Source organism: Chroicocephalus ridibundus, chromosome 22, assembly GCF_963924245.1.
Source record: "Chroicocephalus ridibundus chromosome 22, bChrRid1.1, whole genome shotgun sequence".
NCBI lineage: Eukaryota > Metazoa > Chordata > Aves > Charadriiformes > Laridae > Chroicocephalus > Chroicocephalus ridibundus.
In genome coordinates this window covers 5375631-5394699 of record NC_086305.1, presented here as the reverse complement: position 1 = coordinate 5394699, position 19069 = coordinate 5375631, and the positions used below count along the sequence as shown (strand labels likewise).

The 19069-nt window shown below is 59.1% G+C and overlaps 1 protein-coding gene across 2 annotated transcripts; it reads right to left on the bottom strand.

Moving 5' to 3' along the window:
* Positions 1–1547: 1547 nt before the first annotated feature.
* Positions 1548–9889, bottom strand: LOC134526233 (acidic leucine-rich nuclear phosphoprotein 32 family member B). 2 transcript variants are annotated; one of them, XM_063357900.1, is made up of 7 exons: positions 9754–9889; positions 7164–7313; positions 6527–6649; positions 5302–5500; positions 4897–5018; positions 4425–4479; positions 1548–3560 (listed from the first exon to the last, which is right to left on the bottom strand). In XM_063357900.1, the coding sequence occupies exons 1-7, from the start codon at positions 9805–9807 to the stop codon at positions 3472–3474; spliced, it is 792 nt and encodes a 263-aa protein (XP_063213970.1). In that variant the 5' UTR covers positions 9808–9889; the 3' UTR covers positions 1548–3471. The 2 variants fall into 2 exon arrangements, with proteins under 2 accessions (XP_063213970.1, XP_063213971.1); XM_063357901.1 differs by having other exon boundaries at positions 4897–5015.
* Between the last annotated feature and the right edge of the window lie 9180 nt (positions 9890–19069).

Genomic DNA, 19069 nt, shown 5'->3' with positions numbered 1-19069 from the left:
GCCGGCCACCAGCCGCGGCAAGGGACAGGAGCGCTGGCACCCCACTGCTCTGCGCCCCAGGGTCCAGTGCTGCCACCAGCCTCGGGAGGGGACACAAACCCCAGGGGAATTTGTTCCCCCCACCCCCCCCCACCCCAGCTCAGCCCTTTCCCAGACACATTCACCCCAGAACACAGGTCCTGGGGTGGGGGTGGTGGGGGGGGGGTGCTTCACTCTCCCACCTCCCCAGCGTGTTGCTGGCAGTAAGGGCAGCCCAGCTGTGGGTACGCCAAGCCAAGGGGGCACAGAACGGGACCCCCCCCACACAGCTCTGCCCCGTGATGGGGGCTCAGGAGGGGCCGAACGCAGCCTGCGCCTCCCTCCCACTGCAGGCCCTGCGGACGGCGGAGCAGCATCACGGACCACCACGGTTCACCCCCCACCACCACCACCCCCCCACCCCTGCACCCCTGTGCTGGGCAGCCTCCCCACGCCGCCTTCCCCAGGGGACTGGGCCCCGGGGGGGGTCACAGGCCAGAGGCAGCACTGGCCCTGGAGGAGGACGGTGAGGATGGAGAGAAGCCGGGGGGAGCGGAGAGCCAGCCGGATGGACAGACCAGGCCGGACAGACCGAGCTGCAGCTCCATCGCTGCTGCCTCCACACAGGGGAGCGAGCGGGAGGGCTCCCCACGGCAGTGGGGCAGCCCCACAGTCACCCAGCTGGGTGGGCAGGGGGGAGGCAAGGCTGCATTAGAGAAGGGGGGACCCTCTGCTGCGGGGAGGGGGCAGCAGCGGGGCGCAGCAGCCCCTCGAGCGGGCGGTTGGGAGCGGGGCTGGGAGCAGCCGAGCGCTGCTCTGCCTCCTGGCTCTGAGCCGCACACAGGGCCTGGGGCTGGCCCGCCCCATCCAGCATGGACCCCCCCCCACAAACACTCACCCCAGGCCCTGAGCAGGGGGACAGATGCGCTGACGCTGCTGAGACCTGATGGAGCAGCAACTCATTACAGAGCCAGAGCAGGATCACGCAGCCCCAGCGAGGTGAGGGACCCCTCCAGCCCCCAGCGAGGGGGGAGCACTGTGGCATCGGGCACAGCTTGGACCCCCCCCCAGCCCAGCCGGCAGCGGGGTTCCCCCTCTCCGCCTGGCGTCCGTACCCCGAACACCCGGTTTCCTCCTCCAGGGCAAACGCAGGTGCCCACCCTAAACCCTCCCGGCCCACGCAAACTCTTCCGCGGCCACCTCCTGCAGCCCACGGAGGTCCCACAGCCACATTCGTGCCAGGGTTGGGGACGGTTTGTGCCGCTCCACCCCACTCCACAACCCCCGCTCCGTCCCCAGCCCCAGTGTCCCCAAACCAGCCCCAGTGTCCCCAAACCAGCCCCAGCACCGAGCTCCACTCACCAGCATCCACAGAGCTGGGGCTCAGGGCAAAGCCAGGCCCTGCTGGGGCCAGGGGACAGTCACCGCTCCCCCCAAGAAACTCCAAAAAAACCGCCCCAATAACTCCCACCCAGCACTGGGGGGGGTGGCCCAGAGCAGAGGCAGCCAAGACGACGCTCATTGCAATGGATTTTTAAAAACTGATGTCTTTATTAAAAGTTTTATCCAAATTTTGTAACAAAAGATACAAAAGGGCTGGAGATCCTTATTTCTGGGACTAGTCTGACCAATCAAAACCTGACAGTTACTAGGCTAATATAAAATCCATACAATCTGCTAAAAATGCAGGGAAAAATTAGAAGTAACTGCTGCTCTGAAATTTCTTTTTAAAATTCCTTTAACATTTATAAGTTACTCAGTTTGCATTTTACAGGACGAGTTCTTCTCCGAATGGTTACAGCGACTGTACAACGCAAGAGACAACAGCGAGGACAGAACAAAGCAACAGAAACTCGGATGCGCTGCAACACCCCGCTCTCCTCCGAGGGCACCGCTGCCAGTCCCCGTCTCCCAGCGCCGGGTGCCGACGCATCGCCCGGAGCGATCCCCGGGGAACGCCACAAAGTGCCAGTGCGTCTGCACCCACGGGGAGCCCCCACGGCGGGAGGAACGGGAGTTACCCCCACCCCAGCGCGGCTCCCTGGCACCCAGCGCTGAGCCGTCGCCATCCCTTGGGATGCCACGGGGCCGGTTCTCCCCAGGCGGGCGTGGGATGTGCCGGCTGAACACCTCCAGGCAGAGGAAGGGCGGACAAGGGGTCAGAAACCCTCCGGCGAAGAGCTACGCCTGGCTGGATCCCCCCCTTTTTCCCCTTCCAGCCACCGCAGGGTTGGGGGAGACGAGCTGTGGGGCACCGTCTGCGCTCCCGCAGAGCACCGACACCGGCGGGAGAGCGGGATAGCGGAGCAGCGCGCTGCTCTTCACGCTGAAAAGGAAAGAGGAAGAGGAGGAGGAGGAGGAGGAGGAGGAGGAGGAGGAGGAGGATGCGAACACCAGGCTACCGCCGAGGCAACTGTCCAGAGCTGGTACTGGCTAGCAGAAGGACCCTGAGAATATATATAGGCTAACACGGTCTCCCGGGGAACGCCGAGTTAGGTGCATCACAGTGATACTGGTTGAACGTGTTCTGTACAGTGCGAAACGGAGTTTGACGGAGTGCAGTATCCCTTTACCTGCTATTTCCTATCTCTTCCCAAAGGCAGAGGCTGCTGCGGGGGTGAGGAGAAGCCTCAGCGCAGCAAAGACGCTCACAGCCGCAAAAATCAGACCGATGTGGACATCCAAGTGAAAGTTATTAGGTGGCCACCGGGAAAAATATTCCAGTTTATAAAAAAAAAAATATTAAAAAAATAGGAAAGCAAGTGCAGGGCTACTGCAAGGTGCGTCGTCAGAGGTACCAGGTCTTGCAAGCAGCCAACCCCCCCCCCCGCCTCCCCCCCCAAGACCCCAGGCACCCCGCATCCTCCAGCACTAAAGTATCTTCAAGCATCTCCAGAGATCACATCACCATGATTTCTGATCAGAGAGACCTCAGCCATCAACGCGCTCGGAGTCCATTGAGGCGAACCAGATGGGCGCCCGCTGCTCGAGCTGGCTCCAGCGGCTGCAGAAAAGCTGGTCCGAGGGCACGCGGGCAGCGAACGCCTTCTTTGCTGTCAGGCGGGGTGGCGAGCTGGAGCTCTGGGTCCAGTGTGGCAAGGCTGATTTCAGACACGAAAGATACCCTAGGAGGAAATTTTTTTTTTTTCTCTTTTTTTTTTTTTGATTTTTTTCTTTTTTTTTTTTTTTTTTTTTTTTTTTGCAAACTGCTGCACAAACCACAGAACGGAGAAAAGCCTTTGGTCATGAGATACTTGTGAGAAAGTGAGCCTTGTATGGAAGATTCCCCTGAATGCCTACAGTATTCTACATCTTAAAAAAATATATTGTGGACGCTGCAGCCATACAAAGGGGGGAGGAGTGGGAGACGGGGATTTACAGTCTCACACAGACACAACGGGGAGGTTAAGACAAGCACAGTCATAGTCTGTAAAACTGATTGGCTCGCTCGGATCAGTCATCCTCATCGTCCTCTTCCTCTTCTGGATCTTCCTCTCCTTCATCCTCTAGATTTCGTTTTCTCTTTTCCCCTCGCGGAAGGTCTGCAAAAAGAGGCGAAGCGTGAAGCTCTGCTCGGTCTTGCGGAACAGCACTTGAGCTGCGGCTTCCAGCCGCGGCAGCCACAGCTCGCTGGCGAGCAAGCACGGACTAGGCTGGCACCATTACAGAGCGGAGATCCACCCTGCCCAGCTTCTCACGGCACCCAGAAGAGCCCGGGCTAGCACGAGACGTTAACTAACTATTTTCTAGGCCCTCCAAGCATCCCACATTACAACGGCCGCTTGAAAACGGGCTTTTGTGTCGAGCACCCCCAAAAACGTAGCGTCTGGAGAATTCAGTCGCTTCTGACCCAGCTCACACAAGATCATCTGAAGTCGCGCCAGCCACTATATCCTGTCAACGTTCATTTGGGCGTTTATAGTTTGTTATAACCAGAAGAGCCTGGACTCAAGTCAAGACGCTCAGGTCTACCCTCCTCCCTACAGCTGCAAGGAGAAACGCATCTCTCCAAAAGCATTTCCTCACGCACGCTGCGAACACGGGCTTCTGCAACAGAAGCCCTGCTCCCGCACGGACTCTCGGTTCAAGCTTCTTAGAGCTGGGGTTTTAGCCAATTTCTAATATTTGGCAGGCCTAACCCAGCTCGGTTGTAGCAGCAGGCACCGAAGCCTGTTTCCCCATCACCACGGTGTCACCCCTTGTTTATAACCACTACTCAACAGGCAGCTGAGGCGTAAGCAACAGCTTCAGCGGTGCCCAGAAGCAGAAAGGCCGCACTTTCTATCGGAGGAAAGCTTGCAGGCAACAAGGGCACTGCCCTGGAGCTTGGGAAGCTCTACAAAACCAGCAAACTGAGACTGCTGAGGCAGCTTGGCAAGCACTTAGTTTGTTAGGATTCGACTCACCATCATCAGCTTCATCTTCTTCATCATCCTCACCGTCTTCCTCCTCATCTTCCTCCTGGAGTCAAAACAAGAACCACAATCCCATGAGCAAGGCGTGATTCCACAGCATCATCTTCCTTCCCCGCTGCTCCTGCCCTGCTCCAGCCTGAGGGCGGCAGGTACAGGCCGAGCAGGGAGAAGCTGCCGGATCCTAAATAGCTTCTCGCGTCCCTACGATGGACGCTGTACGGTTTTCTCACTTGAAGCCATGGGAAATACCGGGCCGAGCAATAAACAAAAAGTGTGAACTGGTGAACTCTGTAGCCCACGAGTCAAAAGGCGTACGGGAAAAGCCAGAGCGCGCGGCGGCACTCCTCAGATCTGCCCACATCTGTGACATCTGGTCAGATGGGTCACCAGATTAAGGGACAAAGGCACTACCAAACGTACCAACGCGGCGCTGCAGATTTATTCCGATGGCGGAAAGCCTCACCTCATCATCTACTCCATCCTCCTCCTCTTCACCTTCCAGATCATCATCTTCATCTTCTTCATCATCAATGACTTCTTCATCCAAATCATCTTCTTCGTCATCATCATCCTCTTCCTCACCTTCTACCAAAAGGAGAGGGAGGTAAGCGGTACGGTTCCCAAAGCGTGCCGCTCCCAGACAATATGCCCGCAGCTCCGACCCCAGTGCTCCGCCAGTGACGGGCAGGAGATCCCACAGAGGACACGTGCACCAGGAGGACAAGCAACAAGCCCCGTCAGCTTGCCGCACAGCCAGGCCCTACTTCAGCGGCAAGTCATAATCACCATTTATTTAGCACCACGACGGTGCAGAAGGGGAAAAGGGGGTTGTTCCCCAATAAGAAAACCAAGAGGAGAAAATCCTCACCTTCCCCATTCTCATACTCATCTTCCAGTCCGTCCCCATCTGCTTCAGGGTCTGAGTCAGGGGCTTCCTGGTCATCGGCATCAAATCCATCCAGGTAGGTGAGCTGGGGCAGCAAGGTGAACACGCTCTCCCGGTAGTTGATGAGCATCGTCACCTCACAGTTGAAGAGGTCCAGACTATGGAGGTTTGGCAACTTTTTCTGCAAAGATCAATTCGCCCGATTATTTACAAGTTGACGCTGTTTGAAGAGCAGGCAGCCATCAGAGGACAGCTGGTTTGCTACCCAGATCTAGCACAGAAGTGCCTCTGCATGCATTATTTGCACCACGTGCTCCTCAGATGGAGAGAAGTTATTGCTCTTGCTAAGAGCAAGCAAAGATTTCAGCTCCTCTGTCCTAGTTTCCCCTCCCTGAGAAACCATTTGCTTCTGAACGGGGTGGGCAACAAGACAGAAAGGCCAGCTCCCCCAAGCAGGAGGAATCACTGAGCCGGACTCACCCTGCCCAAAACATCAAGCAAAATACCCAAGAGCACAACACGGGAGACCCGCAGGCTGCACCTGGGCGGCCTTTCGGCACCGCCACAGCGGCTCGCCTGCTCAGCCCATCGCACTGTGCATCAGGCCAAGCAAAGGAGGAGTAAAACAGTGTCAAGCTCTTTTTGGAGGGACCAAAGGCAACGGCTAATGAGGCAAATGCCCTAGATAAGACCTCTCAGCTACGGAGTCAGGATCACAAGGCAAGAGCCTTCTCTGGGGAAGTTCAGATGCAACAGGAACCCCCTGCAATGCGCTCTGTGCCAGCACCCAGGGCGAGAGCGTCCCAGCCCAGCACAAGGGTTGGGGACCCAGCACCTTCGGACCGATGGAATGGACACCCTCACGGGCACCCAAGCAACTCATCTCCATGACACCCCAGGTGCCACCTACCTCAAACTGCATCCGACCCATTAACGGTCCTTTCTCAGATGGACACTGAGCACTGCATCCACAGTTTTACTCATCCAGCCCAATCTCATGCTTCTTTTAGCAACTGGCTGCTGGTTTTCCAGACAGAGGAGCCATTAACTATTAGCCCAGCCTCAAATTGGACCCACTCATCTGTTCCCATCAGAACCACGAAGTGCTGTTGGAACAGTTACCAAGACATTGGACTTCTGCTGCACAGACACGCTCCCCAAAGGAAACAACGTCATCCCTTAGATTTCAGCACAGCCTTCCACTCACCAAGGGCTCCAGGGTATTGATGTCTTTGATCTTGTTGCCGCTTAGATTCAAGTGTGTCAGGTTAGGAGTTCTCTCTGCTAGAACTTCAAGGCCACCAGAAATCCTGTTATCACTCAGCTCCAGCTGCCAGGAGGGAATATCACATGGTCACAAAGCGTCCCACCTTGCGACATGGGGGATAAGATTGCCCTGAGTATGGGGCACCCAAGTTCCAGTCCCCGTCTGTTAGACCACGCCACAGAGCAGCAGTTCAAGTTTTCACTTGAAACCCCTTTCCCGCGGTAACACAGCACCCCCAGCCACCTCTGCACTGCAGGACACCCCCCGCCACCTCTGCACTGCAGGACACGGGGGCTGTAAAATCCAAAATATTGATGATGTTGCAGAACCATCTGCCAGTAGCGCAACAGCAAAAGCAAGAGAGAAAGGACGCTAAACATGTAACGAGCTCAAAAGCATTTTGTTGCATACTGAAAACCCACCCCTCTCACTTGCTCAGGTTGAAGGCTGCAGAGAAAAAAGCAAAATCCAACAGCCTTTTTCTGGCAAACGCAGGAAAAGTAACTGTCACCAGGGACAGGGCAGCAGAAGTCTCAGGGCAAGGACTGCTGGAGATGGGACCACGGGTCTGACTCACCTTCCGGAGTTTGTTGAGTTTGGGGAGATTGGAGACGGACAGCAAGTTGATGTTAATCATGCTGAGGAACTCCAGGTTCTCAAAATCTGAAGAGAGACCAACGATCTTCCCATCGTCCGAACGGCAGTTATCAAGGACCAGCTCCTTCACCTGCCAAGAGAGACACCCAGCAGTCGTCATCACGCCCGGCCAAGTCTCACCCCGAGTCTGTCAAGCTGACATCGGGCAGAGTGACCGGCACTTCAAAGCAGCAGGCGTGGCTGAAGGTCCTCCTCGCTCACATTGAGGGACACGCGAGACCTTAAAACCAAATCACTTTTGCGAGGACACAAGGCGAGAATCCCTCTCGGCGGTCAGGACTTCACCCTTTAAGCATGAGCCATGCACCACGCCACGGCAGCACCACCCCACACCCCGTGGCTCCAACCAAGGTCCACCCGCTCCACCAAGAAGCATGAAGGGGTTGAACCATGAGGTTGCAGCAAAACGTTTCACGCACAAGGCATCAAAAAAGCTGTCAAGAGTCACGCTTCGGGCTTCACTACCAAGAGGCCAAACAAGGTCACCTGGTTTTGTCCCCTTCAACTTTCTCCCTCACGCCGCTGGGGTGCTGGAAAACTTTCCTCCAGAGGATTTGTTCCCCTGTGACAGTCCCCACGTAGAGGTGACACACGTGTCCTGGCAGCTCGCTGAGCAGATGAGCTCAACCTCAGGCTCATAGTGCAGGACCACCGATGGCATCTAATATTTTGCCCAGCGCTGACTACACACACAGAGGCCATCACTACCCGGTAAACTCAGCACAAAAAATCACACACACACCCCCCACCCCCGGTGGCATTAGGGCCATGAAGCACCAGCACAGAACTGTTTCCCCCCTTAACACCCCTGGCACCCCTCTCTCCCCCAAAGTGCAGGGGAGGGTTCCAGCCCCAGCATTCACAGGCCACTTCCAAAACTTGCTTTTACCCCACGCATTCTTGACAGCAAGATGCAAAAAATCAGCCTTGGTCAGAAGGCTGGTGATGCTCTCCAAATTCCTCCTTCACAGAGCTCCCATTTTACCTCTCTTGCTCAGATCAGCCAGCTCGTTGGGAGTCATTTTAAAATCCCTTTGCCTTCCTGGCAGCAGAGTTTCAGGGCTGCCGTGCCATCTCTGCAGCACAAACTCCAAATGAATTAACGCTTAAAACTCTCGAAGTGGCATCGCTGGTCAGGGCTCAGCAAACAGGCTCGGCCAGGAGTTTTGTAGCTGAGCTCGTTTTGCTCCCAACGCCCCAGACAAGCCTCCGACTGACCCGAGACTGTCCCCACGGTGGTGTAAAGGTGGCCAAAGCCGTGTGCGGGCACGGAACGGTATCAGGTTATGAGCTAACCTGGCGCAGACCAGCTTGAAGCTGGCGCAGGGCAAGGGCAGGACGAAGCGGCCGGGATGGCGTCTGCTAGCAGCCAGGCTGGCTCCGCTGGCCTTGCTCCCAGGGGACACGGGCTCTGTCCCCGCAGCGTGTGGCGTCGGAGGGGACACCGCCACGTCTCAAACCGCTCTCACCCCGCAGATCCCTTTGCCACCCCATCCCTGGAGGGGTTCAAGGCCAGGTTGGCCGGGGCTTGGAGCAACCTGGGCTGGTGGGAGGTGTCCCTGCCCAGGGCAGGGGGTGGCACTGGGTGGGCTTCAAGGTCCCTTCCAACCCGAGCCAGTCAGTGATTCTATCCACAAAGCATACTTAACCTCCACCCAAAGCTCCATTTCCAACCCATTTTCATCGCACTTGGTTTTAAGCCGCCCACTGCCACGACACGGCGGCCCGTCCCCACGCCGGGTGACAGCCACCGGCTACCTCACGGCAGGAGGGCCAGCGGGGCCGCCGGCCCGGCCCGGCGAAGGGGCGGCCGCTTTTCCTCAGCCCCGCCGGCTCCGGGAGCCTGAGGAACGAAGCGGGGCCCCGGGCCCGGCCCGGCGGCGGGGGAGCGGAGCGCCGGGGCCTCCGCCTCAGCCCCTTCCCCGGGCGAGGGGGGACCGCGGCCCGGCACCCAGCTCCCCCGCGGGCCTCCGGGACAGGCCCCGCCGCTGCCCCCGGGACACCCGGCACCGAGCCCTGACAGGCGGGAAGGAGCCCCAGGCCCGGCCCGGGCACACCCCGCGATGAGCCCCGGGCCCCGGCGGGGCGAGCCAGGGCAGGCCCGGGCGGCCGCTAACATGGCCGAGCCGCCATGGCTGCGCGGGGCCGCACCGGCCTTGCTCGGCGGCTCCGGCGCGGCGAGGACCCAGAGCGGCCCGGTCCGGCCCGGCCGCCTCCCCCGCCGCCCTGCGCTCCCCGCGGCGGGTCGGGCCGGGCCGGAACCGGCCGCCACCGCCCCGGGCCGGGCCGGGCCCCGCCGCGCACGTGCGCGCCGCCATGCCGGGGGGGGTTTCCCCGCCACCGCGCTCCGCGCCCTCCCCCCCACCCCCGCCACCCCCTCGCCGTGCGGGCCCCCCGCGGGCCGAAGGGCGCTTCCCCGCCGCATGTGCCCGCCCGGTTCCCCCTTTCCTCCACCACCCCCACTCGCCCCCCCCCCCCCCCGCCACGCGCTCGGCGGCAGCAGCCGGTACCTCGCCCGGTTTCTTGTTGCGCAGCTCCAGCGTCAACCGCTTCTTCATCTCCATCCTCCCGCCGCCCCGAGCCGAGCCCGCCGCGCCGCCCCGAGCTCCCCGCGCCGCCGCCGCCGCCGCTCGCGCCGCCCCGCCCCGCTCCCGCCGCCGCCGCCGCCGCCCGCACGAGCCCGCGCGCGCCGCCGCCGCCGCCGCCCCGGCAGAGGAAGGCGCCAACGGCAACAAAGGCGGCGCGCGCCGCGACCCCTGCCGGCCGCGCGCCGCGCAACACCGCCCCCCTCCCCCCCCCGCACGGCAGCGCCCCCTGCCGGCCGCGCCGCGCCGGGACCCGGAGCCACCGTCCCGTCCCCGGCACCGCATTCCCGTCCCCGGCATCGCATTCCCGGCTCCAAGTTTCCAATCCCGGAACCACATTCCCATCCCAGGCACCGCATTCCCATCCCCAGCACCATATTCCCATCCCCACCTTCCCAATCCCGGCACCACGGTCCTGTCCCCGCCACCACATTCCCATCCCCTGGCGCTACGTTCCCATCCCCATTCCCACGTTCCCATCCCCAGCACTATATTTCCAATCCCGGCACCACGTTCCCATCCCTGACATCACATTCCCATCCCCAGCACCACATTCCCAATCCTGGCACCATGGTCCAGTGCCCAGCACCACATTCCCCCATGCCACATTCCTATCCCCATCCCTGGGACTACATTCCCATCCCAAAGCACCACATTCCCCCACACCACGTTCCTATCCCAAGCACCACATTCCCATCCCCATCCCCACATTCCCAATCCCAGCACCATGGTCCTGTCCCGACCACCACATTCCTATCCCCAGCACCACATTCCCATCCCCTGGCACCACATTCCCATCCTCTTGGACCACATTCCCATCCCTATCCCCACGTTCCCATCCCCAGAACCACATTCCCTTGCACCACATTCCCATCCCCAGCGCCATACTCCCGTCCCCACGTTCCCATCCCCATCCCCACTTTCCCAATCCCAGCACCACAGTCCTGTCCCTGGCACCACATTCCCTTGTGCCACACTCCCATCCCCATCTCTGGAACCACATTCCCATCCCAAAGCCCCACTTTTCCCCGCACTGCATTCCTATCCCAAACACCACATTCCCATCCCCAGCATCATATTCCCATCCCCAGCACCATGTTCCCATCCCCACATACCCATCCCCGGCACCATGTTCTCATCCCTATCCCCACATTCCCATCCCTGGCACCATGTTCCCATCCCCATCCCGACATTCCCAACCCCAGCACTACATTTCCATCCCGGCACCATGTTCCCATCCCTGGCATCACATTCCCATCCCCATCCCGACATTCCCATCCCCAGCACCACATTTCCACCCCCAGCACCATATTGCCATCCCCACATTCCCATGCTCTGGCACCGTATTCCCATCCTCTGGCACCACATTCCCATCCTCTGGCATCACATTCCCGTCCCCACCACCATGTCCCATCCCCATATTCCCACCCCCATGCCAGGCCTCCTGTCCTGGCGGGGAGGCTCCGCCCGGCAGCGCTGAGGCAGCCGGGGACACCGATAAAGCCGGGTGTTGGTGGGGCTCTTGCTAAAGGAAGGAGGAGATAAGGGAGGGAACTCCCCGTCCTGGGGGTGACGGTGGGGCTTGTCCCGTCTCTCATCCCCTGGCTCCCGCGGAGGCCGGTGCCTCCCCCCGGCCAGGACTGCGCTCCGGGAGAACACCCAGAGCTGGGGGGGTTCAGCCTGGAGAAGAGAAGGCTCCGCGGAGACCTTCCAGCCCCTTCCAGTCCCTAAAGGGGCTCCAGGAAAGCTGGGGAGGGACTCTGGAGCAGGGAGGGGAGCCACGGGATGAGGGGGAAGGGTTTTACACTGAAAAAGGGGAGATTTAGCTGAGATGTGAGGCAGAAATTGTTTGCTGTGAGGGGGGTGAGCCCCTGGCCCAGGTTGCCCAGAGAAGCTGTGGCTGCCCCATCCCTGGAGGGGTTCAAGGCCAGGTTGGCCGGGGCTTGGAGCAACCTGGGCTGGTGGGAGGTGTCCCTGCCCAGGGCAGGGGGTGGCACTGGGTGGTTTTTAAGGTCCCTTCCCACCCAAACCAGTCTGTAATTCCATGATTCTATGTTTCCATGGTTCTCTGAATCCTGCCATCATCCAACGGGCGAGGAGTGTCCGCGGGGTGGTCTCAGCCCATGAGGTCCATGGCCATGGCGGCGCCTGGCCCAGGCCATGCCCAGCTGTGCTTAAAGGGCGCAACGGAGCTGGTGGGACTCACTGCACGGGGCTCGGGAAGGTCCCCCACCCTGACACGGTGCCACCGTTCCCAGGGACCTCACGCAGGAGGAGGATTCCCACAGGGTGCGGGCACCGCTGCCGATGACTTCATTAAAAATTATCTGGAAAACTATGCAGAGCAATCTCTCCGGTCGCGACCAAGCCTCCAAGTAAACAGGAACACGAGGGCTCGCAGGACCAGCCTCATCGTCCCTCATTGTCCCCTCTGGCAGCGGGCCACTGGCTCGCCTTGTATGGGAGGAAATGGCTTTCGGGTACATTGCAGCTGATTTTTGCCAGTTGGCTCTAACACGAGCCTTATTTTACCAGGAGTAGCAAAATGAAACGGCGACATCCAGCAGCGGGGTTTAAGCTCCGAAGGGGCCAAACCCAGGGTTTGTTTTTTTTAACAGGAGATAAGGGACACTTCCATGAAAAAAACCTAACGTCGGTGCGTTTTTGGCATCTCTGTGATCTCCCCGTTCCCTTGCTGTCCCCGACTCGGTTTCTCCAGCCCAGTGGCGTGCCCGACAGCTCCCGGTGCTCCGCCGTGGGGCGAGCCGCCCGTGGGGCACCACCCCTCTCCTCGGTGTGCCCCAAAGGAGCTCCCCCTGAAACGCCCTGCACTGAGGCTGTGTGGAGGTGGGCAGATGCCGGGGGGGACGAGCGCGTGGTGGGGGCACTAACGCAGCAGGGGCAGCAGCCCACGGCTGGGATGGGCCCGGCTGCGAGGCCCGGAGCGTCCCCTGGCTGCCCTGGCCGGGTTAGTCACATCCCCACGGCTGGAGGAGCAAGAGGGTCATAGAAGCATTGAACCATCTGGGTTGGAAAAGATCTTTAATCACAGAATCGTTCGGGTTGGAAGAGAACTTTCAGATCATTGAGTCCAACCGTCAACCCAACGCTGCCACAACCACCGCTAACCCACCTCCCTCAGCGCCCGGCTTTTCAATACCTCCGGGGTGGTGCCTCCACCCCTGCCCTGGGCAGCCTGTCCCAGTGCTTGACAACCCTTTCGGGGAAGAATTTTTTCCTACTATCCATCTCAAACCTCCCCTGGGGCAACTTGAGGCCGTTTCCTCTCATCCTGTCGCCTGTTCCTTGGGAGAAGAGCCCGACCCCCCCTTGCTGCCCCCTCCTTTCGGGGAGTTGCAGAGAGCGAGAAGGTCTCCCCTCAGCCCCCTTTTCTCCAGGCTGAGCCCCCCCAGCTCCCTCAGCCGCTCCCCATAAGACTTGTGCTCCAGACCTTTATGGTCATCGAGTCCAACCGTAAAATCATCGAGTCCAACCGTAACCGGGACCCTCCCCTGCTGAACCCAGCCTGGCCTGGGCTTCACCGGGCCCTACCCGGGAGGGCCGAGCAGGTCCCAGCCCCCGAGGGGTCCCCGGATCTGAGCCCCCCCTCCCCAGCCGACTACAGCAGCAGCTTCTGCAGGCTGCCCCCGGGCAGAGCAGCTGGGAGATGAGCCGAGAGGTCCCCCCCTCCCTTGCTGATCTGCATTTGTTTTAAGGTCTCTTTCATGTACCCTTTGAGGCTCGTTTCCTGTTCTTTGTAGAAAACAATGCCGCCCCCCCCTCCCCGCCCGGCCCAGGGTGGCTTTATCTCCCCTCCCGTGGGCCGCCCTCCCCCGGGAGCTGAGCTTTATGTTCGTCTTAAAATACAAAACCCCGCTCCGATTTAACCGAATTGATTTTAAAGCTGCGTCTGGTATTTGATGTCTGGTAGATGCATTTAAACTCATTTGGATTTTCTGTGTCGGGGCAGATGAACACAGGAGCTGGGAAGTTACTGTGCAAGCGACAGCAACTGGAAGGCTGGGCCGTAAATGCTGACATGGGTTGAAATTCAAGGCTGGAGCTTTTTGACGCAAGCTGGAGCACAGATGCTCGGAATAACGCATTATCTGCCTATTATACAACCCAATATTATCTGCCTGCGTTTTGCCCTGCTTTAACTGCTTCGTTCCTAGCCCAGCACCTCCCGAGAGCGTAAACTGGCCATTACTTCTCACCACGCCGTCCTTTCCTCACCTCAAAGCGGGGACAGGATCCCCCCAGATCTCCTGGCGGCTGTGGGTCCCCAGCAGACGGTTCTGCTGGGACATCCTGGGACGCAGCCGAGGGGAGCAGTGGGAGCACCAAAGCAGGTGCCACAGCTTCTCCTGCCGGAGCCGAGAGCTGCACAAACCCCCAAGGAGGGCTGGTCCCTGCGTGGCTGAACTGTTTTACCGGGGTGATGTGCTCTAGAGAGACTTTTGGGGCAGTTTGGGGGTATTCAATGACATCCTGGAGCCAGAGGATGTGATCGGGTGATTTCACTGAAGATTTACAAGCCAATAAGGCTTGTAAGGCATCTGATAAGGAGGGACTCTTTATCAGGGAGTGGATGAGGGGGAATAGTTTTAAACTGAAAGGGGAGATTTAGGTGAGATGTGAGGAAGAAATTGTTTGCTGTGAGGGGGGTGAGCCCCTGGCCCAGGTTGCCCAGAGAAGCTGTGGCTGCCCCATCCCTGGAGGGGTTCAAGGCCAGGTTGGCCGGGGCTTGGAGCAACCTGGGCTGGTGGGAGGTGTCCCTGCCCAGGGCAGGGGGTGGCACTGGGTGGGCTTTACGGTCCCTGCTAACCCCAACCAGTCTATTCTATGATTCTACTGGGTGACCCAAAAACCGGTGCCCACGTGCCCCCCAACAACCCCCAAAGGTTAAAACAGTCCTTGGGCAGCTTTTAGAAGAAATTCCCATGATGGCTGGTTCGTTGGTTGGTTGGTTGGTACTTTCGCTGGTGGAAATCGGGGATGTAAAACTTGCAGGGCCTGATGTGCTGTGCCCCCCGCGCTCCTCCTCTCCCTCCGGTTCCCCCCCCGCTCTGCAGAGCCGCCCCGCTGCCGGCAGAGGGAAGCATCCCCCCGGCCATGCGGGCGCCGTGGCCCCGCAGCCCGGCCAGAGCCCCGGGGGGAGCCGCAGCCCGGCCCCGGAGGGTCCTGGGGAGGACCCGGGGAGGGGGGGAATGGGAACAGGAGACCCCGAGGGGCAGCCGGGCAAAGCGGTCCTGGTTTGGGGTAACGGCAGTGCTGGTGCCTCCTGCCTGGGCTCTGCAACCCTCCTCCGTGGGACATAACATCAAAGAATCACAGAATGGTTCGGGTTGGAAGGGACCTTAAAGACCATCTAGTTCCAACCCCCCTGCCCCTGGCAGGGACATCTCCCACCAGCCCAGGTTGTCCAAAGCCTCATCCAGCCTGGCCTTGAACCCCTCCAGGGACTGAGCATCCACAACCTTCCTGGGCAACCTGTTCCATGTGATGGCCAGGGAGATTTCCCATATTTTTCGGTAAGACGGAGGCGCCCGAAGGATTTGGATGCCACCAGCCTCCCTCCAGGCACTGAGCAGAAGTGCCTGAAACAGGAGCTGTTGTCCAGGAGCTCCCAAAAGGCAGCAGGGAGAGGGAGGCACTTCCAGAAAGAGATGTGCTGGGTTTGCTTCCCCAAATACCCTCTTTCCGTGCAGGATTAGTACCCACGCAGGGAGGGAGGCGTGGGGCTGGCACTCCAGTTTACACACAGTATTTCCCCAGCGGAGGATAAAGTCACGATTCTCTCATATTTGCAGTGTTTCTCCTTTATTAGTGATTCTCTTAACGGCGCGGTGGGGATAGCGGCGGGATATGAGCTTTCTGCACAGCAACGGCCTTGCGAGCTGTGTCGTTTGCGCCTTAATATTTTATCAGCCAGTCAGTGATTGAAAAAGAAAACCCAGCCATTCTCCCCAAATTTACCTGTCCTGACCTGTCCCTCACGACAGTCTGTACTGGTCTGAAACACCCAGTTGGCCAGCAGGTTCCTTTGGGCTCTCTAAATACGGCATTTATTACCCCGGTCCAGGGGCTCCTCAGCCCAGGATGGTTTGTTCTCTCTGCTTTGCAGTAATTAGCTTTGCCCTGCAGTAATTAGCTGTGGATACTGGCTTCTTTATGCAGCGTAACCATATAACACCACCCAGCTCCTATCTCAAAGCAGATCTGGAGCCACCTTGCAGATCGCTATTCGAATTTTCCGATAGGGAAGCTGAGCCGTGTAGCGGGGAAAGTATTTATCCATGATCACACTGCAGAGAGCCAGCGCCATTCCAACCGGCTTCTCCCAGCAAATACGCTCAGCATCATTTCCAACGCCATCGGTGCCTTGGAAGCGTAGGGTGGGAATGGGTCCGGCTACAGCCCCAGGGAGAACAGAGGGATGGGCCTGGGGTGGGATTTGGAGAGACGAGGCTGCCTCCGGCCGGGTGGCCACTGTCCCCACCTCTCCCCGCAGCAGGAGTTATCACCTCCAGGCTGCCTCAGCACCCCCCAGGCTGTTTGCAACGCTTGGTAAAAAAAAGGAGGAGGGTGGTGGATAATTACTGTTTTTACCACCTCTGCAATGTGTCCCGGCTCGGCTGGACCAAGCCATAACAGCAGCAGGAACTATCGTCACGGCCATTACTGATTTGTGCCACCGCAGGACTCCGGGTCCCCTGCAAAGGAGCCAACACCCAGAGAGACCACAGAGAAAACCTGTCCCAAAGCGCTTACAAAAGGCACATGACACCGTCAGGAAATGGACTTCAGGTGCCTCAGGCCCCAGGACGCACCCCTGATGTGAGGGTTAAGTAACGCTGCGTCCGCTGGGATGGGCGTCTGCGGGGAACCCCACGAAACACACCTCATCCCCGGCAAAAGCTGCGGTGGACACTCGAGTCCGGAAGGACTTGGGACGCGTGCAAGGAAAAAGGCATGAAGTGTGCGCAGGGTTCTCAAACGCCACCACTTTTTTGGCTTATATCTCAAAAACACGCGGTTGAAACAACACCCACCTCCTCCTTCGGGATGTCACCAAGACCACGTCCTGTCCCCGCGCCATTTTCCTGCCACTTCGATTGTGCTTCAAGGGCATCAGGCCTCAGCCAGCTCATGACACCTCTGTGCAGAGGGGGCATCGACGGGTGAACCCCGAGATCTTCCCTTTCTCTGGCCCGGGGCTTACACACCTCGCTACCTCCCAGCTGCAAAACTTCCTGCTTCCAGGCTTAAAAATCCTGCCCCTCCGCCTGTTTGTCTTGTTTGGAGAATTTCTGTGACCAGGTAGGAAAGATCAGGATTTCTCAGTTTGTTATCACACCGCTGCTCAGCCAGAGCTGCACTTGCCCCTAATTTGCAAAGTTTGCGCTAATATTCCGGTAATTTGCAGGAGAAACATGACAATGAGAGCACCCCCGGATGAAGGGGAGTTTATCCTCGTCGCCTCTGCCGTGCCCAGAGCGTGAGTGGGGCCGCTGTGCTCCGTTCACAGCCTGCAGTGAGATTTCAGGATATGAAAATAGGATCTGGGAAACTCTTACTCTTTGGAAAATAGTCCCACGGGTGCCACAGGTGCCGCGGGTGGGATGGCTCCATCTCCCAGTTCCCAGCCCAGTTTCCCCATCTCGACAACGGGGCTGCGCTGGGGAGATAGGCAAGGACCTAGCCTGGAGGCTGGGTTCCCAGAGCCGCCTCCTCCTCCATCACCGGCCCTTGTGCAACCTCTCGCCCTCCTGCGAAGGGTGTGGGCAGAAACCCTGGCAGGTGGGTGCTGCTCAGGGTGCAGCCGAGCTTGGGAAACAGCCACCCACCGGCTCCGAAACACGGGAGAGCCCCGCGGGCTCCCTCCTTCGCCCCACGCCGGGTGCCACACGCTTCAGCCGCGCACGTCCCGTCCGCGGCCACACCGCGGTCCCTCGCATGCCCCGTGTGCCTTCGGAGACGGGACGGGATGGCCAGACCATGCCGGAGGCCGGCAGCGCAGATTTTAAGCCTCGGAGCTATTTTGGAGCCAAACTTAGCCCTGATGCAAGCAGGAAGCGAAGTGAATTGCACCAACCTGGGGTTATTTTGGGCCCTTCAGATTTATCTCTGCCTTGCCTGCAGACTCTTACCCTCTCCAGACTTGTTGGTCGTATTATTTAGAGATGTTTTTTGGGCCCTCTGTGTTCCCAGGGAAAGCTGGAAATTTTAAAAAGTGAACAACAGAGTCAAGAAATGGGGAATTATTAAATGAATAAAGGAAATGTCTATATTGGCGAGGGCCGGTGTGGGAAGGGAAGGATGTTCAATGGAAGGCGCGTTCCCAACCAGCTTCTCCCCAGAGTCTGGCCCATCGGTCGCCCGCGTTTGGTGACTGCCAGCAGCCCAGGCTCCCCGCTGGGAGAAGGGCCCACGTTTGCCAACAGATCAGCGCTGGCACAACCCAGCAAATGGCATCAGGAGCTTCCTACGGAGCGTGCGCAAGAGGGGGAGCCATCTTCAGGGATGCATCCAGCTCTGCGGGATCTGCAGGAGAGCGGCGTGGTCTTGACGTGAACGTGTTTTATTGTGCAGGCAGCTGGCTCAGACCGCTGCCTGGGCACGGGCAGACAGACAGAGGCTGTTAAATAGCTCGCAGGAGGACACAAGCATCGCTTGTTATCCGTCGGGGTTGAGTTTGAATCCCGAGGGATGCTCTCTGCTATGAGGGGATCTCGCCTGCTTTCGGAAATAAGAGGGAGGTTTGTGCCAGGCGGTGGTTGCAGGAGGATGGAGAGGGTTTTCCTCGTGGTCTCGGAGCCCAGGCACCAAACCAAGAATGAAGAGAGCGGGACAGTGCGCACCCTCCTGCTGGATCCGCGCTGTGGCTGCTGGGGGCATCTCTGCCCCCTTCTCAGGCTTTGCAGGTGACAAACTCTTCCAAGAGGTTTGTCGATTGGTTTTTCTAAGTGCCACCACGTCCTTGCCTGCCTGTGAGGCGCTCACACCACATTTCTGCTTTCAAAATAATGCACAAAGAGAGACTGTGTTAAATATTAGTTTCCCTTTATTTTCGTAGGCAGACAGAGGATTCAGAGCACCTGGGGTGGGATGTGCCGCTTGGAACAGGGAAAACAGACAAGGCACAGGGATGCGCAGGGGGAAGCGGGCGGGTGGGGTGGGGAGGCTGCGGGGAGACGCAGCGAAGGGGCCTGGGGGATGGGGGCAGGGAACACCCACA